This window comes from Poromitra crassiceps, assembly GCF_964638095.1.
Source record: "Poromitra crassiceps genome assembly, chromosome: 18".
Taxonomy (NCBI): domain Eukaryota; kingdom Metazoa; phylum Chordata; class Actinopteri; order Beryciformes; family Melamphaidae; genus Poromitra; species Poromitra crassiceps.
This window is the reverse complement of record NC_139636.1, coordinates 18294532-18304531: the sequence shown is the minus strand read 5'-3', so window position 1 is coordinate 18304531 and position 10000 is coordinate 18294532. Positions and strand designations below refer to the sequence as shown.

At 42.7% G+C, this 10000-nt stretch overlaps 2 protein-coding genes across 2 annotated transcripts in view; one reads left to right on the top strand and one right to left on the bottom strand.

The window, feature by feature from the left end:
* LOC310792979 (voltage-dependent calcium channel subunit alpha-2/delta-4-like) overlaps positions 1–4685 on the top strand; it is a gene marked incomplete at both ends in the record, with an annotated part of 81085 nt that extends 76400 nt beyond the window's left edge. Inside the window, 2 exons of the mRNA XM_083654736.1 lie at positions 1410–1480; positions 4584–4685. Coding sequence (XP_083510862.1) covers positions 1410–1480; positions 4584–4685 — 173 coding nt within the window. The remainder of the gene's footprint in view (positions 1–1409; positions 1481–4583) is intronic.
* A 2155-nt stretch (positions 4686–6840) lies between these two features.
* Positions 6841–10000, bottom strand: part of LOC310793176 (mitochondrial inner membrane m-AAA protease component AFG3L1-like) — a 17720-nt gene continuing 14560 nt past the window's right edge. Inside the window, exon 16 of the mRNA XM_083654935.1 lies at positions 6841–8041. Within this exon, the coding sequence (XP_083511061.1) occupies positions 7826–8041 (216 nt within the window). The 3' untranslated portion in view covers positions 6841–7825. The remainder of the gene's footprint in view (positions 8042–10000) is intronic.

Here is a 10000-nt window from a genome sequence, read left to right as displayed (position 1 = left end):
ATTTGTACCCCAGTATACACTAGTATACTGGGGTATAGATTTTGGTACCGACTGGCACAAAAACTGCCCACAACAACTTCTGCAGTTGTTGTGGGCAGTTTTTGTGCCAGAGTAAACAAAGGCAGACTGTGCCCGACTAGAAATCATGTGTAAAATCGGGATAAATATTTTGTAGCGTAAACTTGGCATAAGGCGATACCTGTACCTTTTTAAAAGCTCAGTATCATTAAATGTTTCTAAAAATGTTGAGCCAATTACGAGGCAGATTGCCGGCAGCAACCATTTTAAGATTTGTGATTTGCTCTTAATGGCTTAGGAGTCCTCTTGACTACTTCTAACTTGTCACAGACTTAGGAGCTGGTTTTAGCGCTAAAACGCTTTGTGAAATACTCTTAGACAAAAAATGTAGGAGTCTTAAAATTAGGACTGACACGCCGGTTATTTTTAAGAGTTTCTCCTAAATCAGCAAGTTAGGAGCTACTTTTCTTTGTGAATACGGGTCCCTAGATTTATAGGCGCTTTTGACAAGCTCTGTATGGGGGTTCCCACACACACACAGAGTCTGACAGCCTGCCCCCCCTCCTCTCTCCACGACCACCTGTTTCATGCTCGTTAACATATCTCAGGAATGCCTTCACGGAATTTCTTCAAATTTAGCTCCAACATCCACTTGGGTTCAAGGATGAACTGATTGGATTTTGGTTCAAGGTCACTGTGACCTCACAACTGGCTTAACGTCAGCTACCCTAAGGACCTCAAGTGCACATTTGAAGTTTCAGAAAATCCTGATGGAACTGGACACAACCAAGCTTTTAATAGAGCTCCTTTGAACTCTGGGTTAACTGGGGTTGTAAGGTGTTTCGGGTCTGTCGAACATCATACACCCTCGCCCAGTAGACCCAGCCGAGGTCAATTAAGACCCCGACTCGCATCCCAGAAGCAGCCGCTCACGGATCAGCCCTCCTACTCTGTCTGCAACGTTGCCCGCGGAAGGGCCGATCACGCCCAATCCGCTGCAATAGAGCCAGTGCTACACCGCAGCATTGCAAGACCCTTCGGTGCATGGAGGCTCAGGCCCTGTGGGTTTACTCCCGGCCGCGCTCCTCCTTCGTCTCACCAGACCCTCCCGGGGCAAAGGCATCCAGAGGCAGAGAGGATGCCTTCAAGAAGGCCTGTGCGTTGCACGTCATTCGCCTGCGCCGAGCACCTCGCTCTAGCCTGATACATAAAGTGTACATAAAGTGTATTAGTTTGTTTATATAAAATCTATGTAATCCAAATGCATGGGAATTTGTTACGCAATCAAAATACATAAATCTTAAAAATAATGCTTACATATTTCTTTAAGTGATATGGTAGAAGTGTGAGGTCTCTGTTGTTTCTTAACGGCTTTGAACATAACGCCACAGTCAAGTGTAACAGGATGAAGTCCCAGAAGGTGCGGCGTCGGCCGGAATCATGCCATGACTTCCACCCAAAGGTCAGTCAGAGGTCACCGCCCCACACTGCAGGCTCACATCTCAATATATAGAGAAAGCCAGTGATTCACCATTTGAATCTTATTCACTCCACAGAGCAGCCTCTGAATACTCCATTGGCCAGTGAAGTTAGCAGTAGTGGGTAGAGTACTGAAAATCTATATAGTGCCAAAGTCATGGGACCTAAGGGATTTGATTCCCCTGTGTTCCATTGTCTCTCCTGATTCTGAATATTGCTGAATCACTTGGTTTGACCAAGTCAAACTCTTTTTATCCACCTTATTTTTGAATGCCCCCGCTGTAAAATAATTATAGTTGCAACGTCCAGTCTAGAACGTGACTGATTGTTCCAGCTGGCGCATTTCCTCTTTAAAACTCCGACACTGGAAAATATTTTGCTTGTCACAATAAATAACACTTGTTTGATGACTTATTTGAGGGAATGTAATAATTGTATCTATCACATCCGCTATTTCTGTTCCTCTTTGAACAACTCGGGATATTTATCGACAAGATTTTTGCCAAGCTGGATGTGATTTGCTCCGTTCGCCTGCAGCTGTCGTTTACAGACGTTTACAGAGTATGTTGTGTCTGTGCCAGAAATGTAACGGGGAGAGGGGGCTGGGAGGAAGCAGCACCCATATCAAGGCATCATGGCAGCTAGAAATAAGGTGGATAAGGGTTTTACCAAGTCAAACTCTTTTTATAAGGGTTTAGAGAATGAAATCTCTTCGGGCGTGCCAAACCCAGAAGAGGTATAAAAAAAGTACCTGGTTAATATGACCTTACTTAAGTTAAGTTACTTTCCATTTTATTATTATTATATTATTATTATTTATTATTATTATTATCGTTATTATTATTTATTATTATTACTATACTCTCACTGTGGTATATAAAGAATAGTATGTACCTCGGCTATTTCACTTTAATGGTACTTGAGAATGATTGTTGGAGAAGGCACATATTTTGTGACACTTTACTGTACATAGGCTACGTAACTTCCCCCCCAATTTTATTGTTTATGGTACAGTATATTCCTATGCCTCTTATAATGTTTGAAGTTTATATTTTTCCATATCTGAGTGCGAGCAACTGTAGCATGACTCAATTTCCCCTCGGGGATCAATAAAGTTATTCTGATTCAAGTAGGCTAATCAAACAAATAAGGAGAGCCTACAACTGAGATATGAACTATCTCCCACTCTCTCTCCATCCCTTCCTCACCTACCCTTCTCTTTCTCCATGTCCATATGTGTCCCAGAGTGGACACATATAGTAAAAAGTAGATTACTGGTTCAATAAAGAGTAGAATTCCAGGTAAAGAAAAAAGGAACAAAGTAATCGTTCGATAAAAATAATAATTGTGCATTACCCACCCCTGGTTATGATGTCAGTTATCTCTCTGAACAACAGATGCCATTTCACATACAACGCCAATACACTTTGGTTTGTAATCACATACAATAGCTTCACCTGGTGGCAGAAAGACATTCCTGCAGACACTCAGCTCTCTGAAGTTAGAAACCTGGGAGATTTTCTTTTACAAAATGACTGCTTAGACCAGGGGTGGGCAACTATTTTTCATGGGGGGCCACATGAGAAATCCAGATTGTTGCCGGGGGCCGAACAAATATTGTCATGCCGTAATGGATGGGCAACTTTGATGATATAGAGAGGGCCACAAAAAAAGTCCTCGCTACCAGATTTTGCTGAGGGCTGAACGGCGCCAGCACGAAAAAATTGGGGCATTTGAAGCCAGGTTTAGAGGAATAACTAATTTTAAATTAACAGTTGTGATGTCATTATTCAGTCTTAACCACCAATATTTGATCCTTTTCTCACTCACTCCTATGTCACCACACTCTCCCTGCAGGGCTTGAAATTAACTTTTTTCACCACCTGCCAATATGGCTGCTAGATTTTAAAGTTACCAGCCAATTAGAATTTCCACTATCCGAAATGTTTTTCTTGAAATAAACCAGAATATGAGTGGGTTAATTTAAGCATAAGTATCAGTAAGTGGCCGGGATTCTTAAAGCCTGTGTTGAGGGTCACACGAACATGCACTCTTGAAGCTAAATAAATCCAAAACCAACAAGTTAATTATTTAAATTTCTACCCCAATGTAGAACAGCCATTTCTTACACATGAGATTACTTTTGGCCTTTTAGTCATAAAGGTTATTGAAAGATATTCCATATTCCAGACTGAAATGCTATAACAGAAGAATATTGGCCAGAATGACATGAACATTTGGACACTTATTCAGCGGGTATCGGGTATCGGGTTCAGGTGCACTGTAAAAAAAAAAAAAAAAAAAATTGCAATTCCATCGCGGGCCACACAGGGGGCCGTATGTTGCCCATGTGTGCTTTATAGACCAAATCACCGTGACGTCACCATGTAAACAAATTTACTTCCGGGTACCACTTGGGAAAGGCGGCAGGTTTAAATGTGCGTGTTGTCATATAAATGCTGTCAAACCCTCTCGTTGTTTTCGGCCGACTACTTTCAATTTAAATGGTTAAACGGTTGGTAAACATGCTTGTCCGACGTATCTAGCCTTTCTTCTGTGTTTGTTTTATGTAGTGTTAGCTAGCTAATAAAGTTTGTTTGTCTGTCAAACTCGCTGTTTTTTTACGTTACAGACAGAGTAACCTCGCGTCACCAGGCTCTTCTCGGCGAGAAAGAGCCTGGTACAGACAGAGCTACTGACGCCAGGTCAATTTAATTTAGCTTCAAGTCTACTCTAGTCTGGTCCAACAGGTAAATTAGCTAGTCTGGTCTCCACTAACGTTAGTGAAAGTGTTGTTATGAATGATATTAAACAACAACACAACACGGACGAACCATTTTTGTCTTCTTTGTCTGTTTTTGTCTTCAACATGTCAGTTTGTGCCGTCCACCGCCATTATAATGTGTGGACCTCAGGGGTACCCGGAAGTAAATGTAAACATCCCGCTGATTTGGTCTATAGTAACGTTGAAATGAATCCTATAGTAACATACAAAATATGTTGTTTGTATGTCTGTTCACATTGACCTTTCTGTTGACCTCAGCGCTCCTATGTTTATATTACTGATGTCTTCTCTTCCACAACAGGAAGACGCCAAGGAATGTGGCGGGGTGGCGGCCATTTCCCTGTCACTGGCTGTCTTCTCGGCCTCTCTGGCCTTCTCATTGGTCCTGAACCACTGGACGTAAACCAGAACCCACCAATCGGGATGGTCTGACGGGGCCGGCGGGATTTGAAAGGAAGTAGAATAAAATCATGGAGCAGACAGCGAGAGGAACGCCTGGAGCAGACTGGAGACGTCTGCTCCGACCAGGTCTCAGGCTGGACTCATCACACCAGACATGGGGACTTGGACTTGAGTCACACTTAAGTCACACACACCAGTGACTTGACACTTGACTTAAGTTGAGACTTGTCCTCAAAAGACTAAAGACTTGACTCGAACTCGAGATTTGGGACTCGTGAAAAGTTTATTTTTTTGGGTGCATGAACATTAAGGAAATATTTACTACTAATAATATCAACTAATCAATGCTGATACTGTAATTTAATATTCAAAGGTGTGAGGATAACACAGTACACGCTTTGAATTCCTTTGTTTCAGCTATGCAGTGTTCTCTGCAGAACGGATGGCATCCAGCAGATTATAGAACTTAAGACTTGACTTGGACTTGCCCCTCAAAGGCTTGAGACTTGACTCTAGCTCAAAGACTTGAGAATTGACTTGGATGTCTAGCTCCAAGACTTGAGAATTGACTTGGGCTCTAGCTCAGAGAAATTGACTTGGGCTCTACCTCCAAGACTTGAGAATTGACTTGAATTACACACTGTTGGAGCTTGATGCGACTCTGGAGCATTGGAGCTAAAGGTGATAAAGGGCTATTTCACCCAAACTGAACACACTAATTTCTCCACCCTGGGACATAAAGGGAGTGGAACCCGGAATAGACTGTATAAAAAAATATGGTTGTAGCCACCATGACGTCACCCATTGGTTTGTGGACTCCCATTTTGAAGCCTGGAGTTTGCCATTTTGACTGTCACCATCTTGTTTTTTTCGGAGCCAGAAGCAGCGAGACTAGGGGTTCCCACAGTGCTGCAGCGCCAGCTGTCAATCACACGCCAAACATAGTATGCTTTATCGTCAATTTTACTCTCAATGGGATCATAATTTAGAAAATTAACATCGTGCTGTATTGAAGAAGACTTGAAACTAGCGATAGAGACCATAAACTTATTAGGAAAGTGTTTACTGAGGTCATAGATCAAGTGAGAAGTAGGGTCATTTTCCCATTGACTTCTATACAATGAGACTTCTTTTTGCAGCCAGTGGCCATTAGAAAGAATGCAGGTTTAAGGAGGTTGCCCCTTGACCTGAATACAGCACCCCCTGCTGGACAGACCTGAACACAGCAGCTTCTATGAACTGAGAAATGTTGCCATACTGTCGAACAAGAATGTATAGCATCTGTCTTGCTTTTTGATACGCAGAAATATTGTATACATGTAGTGTTTTTATGTTGAAATTATTTAGCAAAACTCTTGAAAAGGAAAAGAAAAAAGGGTGACTTTAAAACAATACTATTTTTACAGGGTAACAAGATCTGTACTTATAGTATAACTACGGGGTACCACACCGTAGTTATAGTATAACTATGGGGTACAAGGAGTGAATTTAGACTTTAACTAGAGGGTAACAAGATCTGTAGTTATAGTATAACTACGGGGTACCACACTGTAGTTATAGTATAACTACGAGGTACAAGGAGTGAATTTAGACTAACTAGAGGTCACTGTCACTAAGCAGGCAGCTCTACTTGCCTGATGCAGCCAGTCTCCATTTCTCCAAACTGGGACCATGCCGGCTGCATTCTACTGCATGTAGTACACTGACTGTATGCAAGTACCTCATACAACCCCACATAAATAATCTGAACTATCCCTTTAAAACCAGGAAAATGCAACACTTATGCCATATCGCAATATTGAACATTTTAAGATAATTATCTAGTTTGATATCAATATAATATTGATATATTGCCCAGCCCTACCCGAATGTTGTGATGTACTGTAGGTCTGACCAGGCAGAACCAAATAAACATTTTTTTAACTTTGGACTACAACATTTTGTGTGTGTGTGTGTGTGTGTGTGATATATATACATATCTGGCTGACAGGTTCAGTGTGAATTTCCATTTTTGCTTCAAGATGGACAAGGTGTCTGCCAATTCAATCACAGAGCCATGGGGCATTTCTCTCAGGATATCTGGTAGAAAGTTTAAAAATAAATATGTAAAAAAAAAAAAAAAACAGTGATGTGATGCCCAGATGCTAACACTTGGAGAAAGATCATCAGCTTCTTTATTGATTCAACAAAAAAGCTCCTTTAAAAAGATGTCAGCTCATTCAAATCAACTCTAAAAATAGCAAAACTCAAAATTGTGATGAAGAACATGTGTTGAACCATGATCTTGTTCCTTGCTGCCTTGCCTTAAGGCAGTCAGTCATAGGGAGCGAGGCCCTTCTGATGAAATAAATATGACAAAAAAAGAAAGTCTGCTCATAACAGGGTAAATATACATCGTAGCCTGGTTAAAACCACCCTGATCATGTGACTTCACATTCTGTTTAGCTCTACGCATCACTGGACTCCAAGCCATCCACAGTGACTTCAGTGGACAGGAGTACTTGCCTTGACAGACAACTCCTTCAGCCAATCAACATCGCCAAATCCAAAGGCAGAAATTTGTGACAGACACTGATGATGAATGACGTAACTTGTATTGTCATCAGTGAGTGATGTCATCAGTGGATGTCACTTGAGCATTTTGAGGGTTGTGAGTCACCCAGAGACAGAGGTCAGGTGATCAGGATGGCTTTTAGCCTCTCCTCAGGAACATCAAACATTCCTAAAAACAACCTTTGGCACAGTTGTCAGTCTCTGTGCCTCCTGTAGGGGGCCTCTCCTCCCTCATTGTCTGGGGTTAAAGGCATTGGAGATATGCCAGTCTGACCGGCAGAGGTCCGGGCCGGTTCCGTTCAGTCCGGCACGCAGGCAGCTGGCGCTCCCTGTTCGTTCTCATTTGAAAATTTAGCGTTTTTCTTGGGGAATCATGGATACTTGCAGCCTTGTAATTAAACAGTTTTGGCTGCAACTATTATTTTTTCAATTAATAATTTAGTGTATAAAAGGTCGTAAATAATGACAGATGTCCAACACAAGTTCCCAGAGCCCAAAGTGACTCTTCAAATTTCGAATATTGAACAAGGGAACATACTATAGGCCCCTGGGAACATGTAGTTTTGTGGTGGAGTGGCGTGTCTCCCTCTACACGGCATGCTGCTTGTCACGGGGCGGGGCGGCCTCCTCTGGCTCCTGGTTCCAGCCCCGCAGGCCCTCAGGCAGGCTGGTGTCCTCCTCCAGACTGCCGGTTCCCTCCACAAACTCCTCGTACGTGGACCTCTCCTGGAACGGCCGCGGGCCCAGCAGCTCCAGCATGTCCGCTTTATCCAGGACCTCCTTCTGCAGGAGGCGCTGCCCCACCTGTTGCAGCAGAATATAAACAAAACAAAACGTGTGTGTAGTAGAAAAATAGCGACCAACCTCCCACTAGTTAGTGTAGCAGCACAATGAATGGTAGTCAATGGTACTGGGCTGGCCAGTGGCTAGCCTACCCCCGTTAACACGAGCAAAACAACAACAAAAAAGCTAAAGCTTCCATACTGCTCACCAGGCATAATCCAAGTCTCCATAAGCCCTGAGATGCCAAGTTGACTTGAAAAGAAATCATTTACATCTGTTTTTAGCTGAAATCTGCATTGTAGCAAAGTGCTGCAAGAAGGTGGCCGGCGGATGCTGCGTGGATCCTGCTACAGTGAAGATTTCAGCTAAAAACAGGGTGTCAACTTGGCATCTCAGGGCTTCTGAAGACTTGGATTACACCAGATGAGCAGCATGGAAGCATTTTCTCTTCTCTTACACATTTTGCTTGTGTTAACAGTGGTCGGCTAGCCAGTACCATTGATTACCATTCATTGTGCTAAGCTAACAGCCCCCCCTGGACCCCCCTAACAGGTTTCAGCATGATTTCCTAAATTGTTTTGAAGGTATTCAGCATCATCAGATTCTCTTGATCGCACAAAAAACTGTATTTGTGTTAATACACAAAAGACTATATTATACTGTATATCTAGAGAGGCATGCGAGATATTGTGTTGAAAGCAGTGAAAGAAGACACGCCCCCTCTCTGTATTGTGGAAACATGGTCTGTTTATATCGGCCTGCTGCTTCGCCGGGCCGAAGGCTCCTGTTTCGTTTCTGTGGATTTAGCTCTTTTCCGTGTTTATGAATGGACAGACAGTGGCCCAGCGAGGCTTGACAGCATAATACTGGATCAAGCTGCGACTGTGACTTGAGGAAATAAAGCGACCAAGGCTGTGAAAATAAGGTTAGTCTCTGCTTGCATTGCGGTTTGGGAGTGTTTTTTTCCCGGTCTGTGCTTACAATGCGCCATGTCGGCTGTGTGGCTCGCTGATGTGACATCTGTGGGGAAAATCACAAAAAAAAAAATGGAGGAATGGGGAAATGGCGCGGAGGGTGCCAGGATCGTAGCTTGGTAAACCAGGCGGTCATGTGAACTCACATTTTATTTCATCATTTCATTCTACCAGATCATCTGGCCTCCAGCTTTCACCCAATGTTTGCACTCCTTCAGCCAATCAGCGTTGGATCCGGTTCAAATGCAAAACCACTCGGGAGAACGGTGGAAAAACAAAATCCTCTGCTGTTGCATACTTACTTAGGTAATTGTTGTTATTGAGTCTGCAATAACTGCACCAGACTGTCTGGTAGACCAAAATGAAATGTGAGTTCACGTGACTGGCTGGTTTACCAGGCTATCAGGTTAAAAAACGCCTCTCCATCTCAAACTCCCGGTCCACCTCTGCCCACGAGATGCGGCAAATTCCAGCAGCACGGAGTGTAATCCCCTCACAGCAGGAGGGGTATATGCAGGAATCCTGAAGTTAAATTCAATACCTTAAAATTCCTTTTCAATATATTTTAATGCCACTTTTGTCACATCAGTGATAGGGGTGTAAATAACAAGTTTCATCACATTACGATATTATATAGATTATTTGGACAACGATAGGATATTTGCTGATACCAAGTCTGACACGATACGATTTTGCGGTGTCTGCGATCAATATGGGACGATATCATATGACCATTTAACACAATCAGCATAATAGCTACAAAAATTAACACCTCATCAAATGGCGATTAAGACTTTTTAATACTTTTTAACACGTTGAGTGCCAAGGACGAGATATCTCGTCTTACATAATCCAACCGTTGAGTGCCAAAGACGAGATATCTCGTCTTACATAAACATTTATTTTTTTTGACGGTGGGACATCAATCAACCCCTTTTACGTCTTCTATACCACTATTGGAGGAAGAGAATGTGTATAATCTATTTTACCGACCACTAAGTGGCGA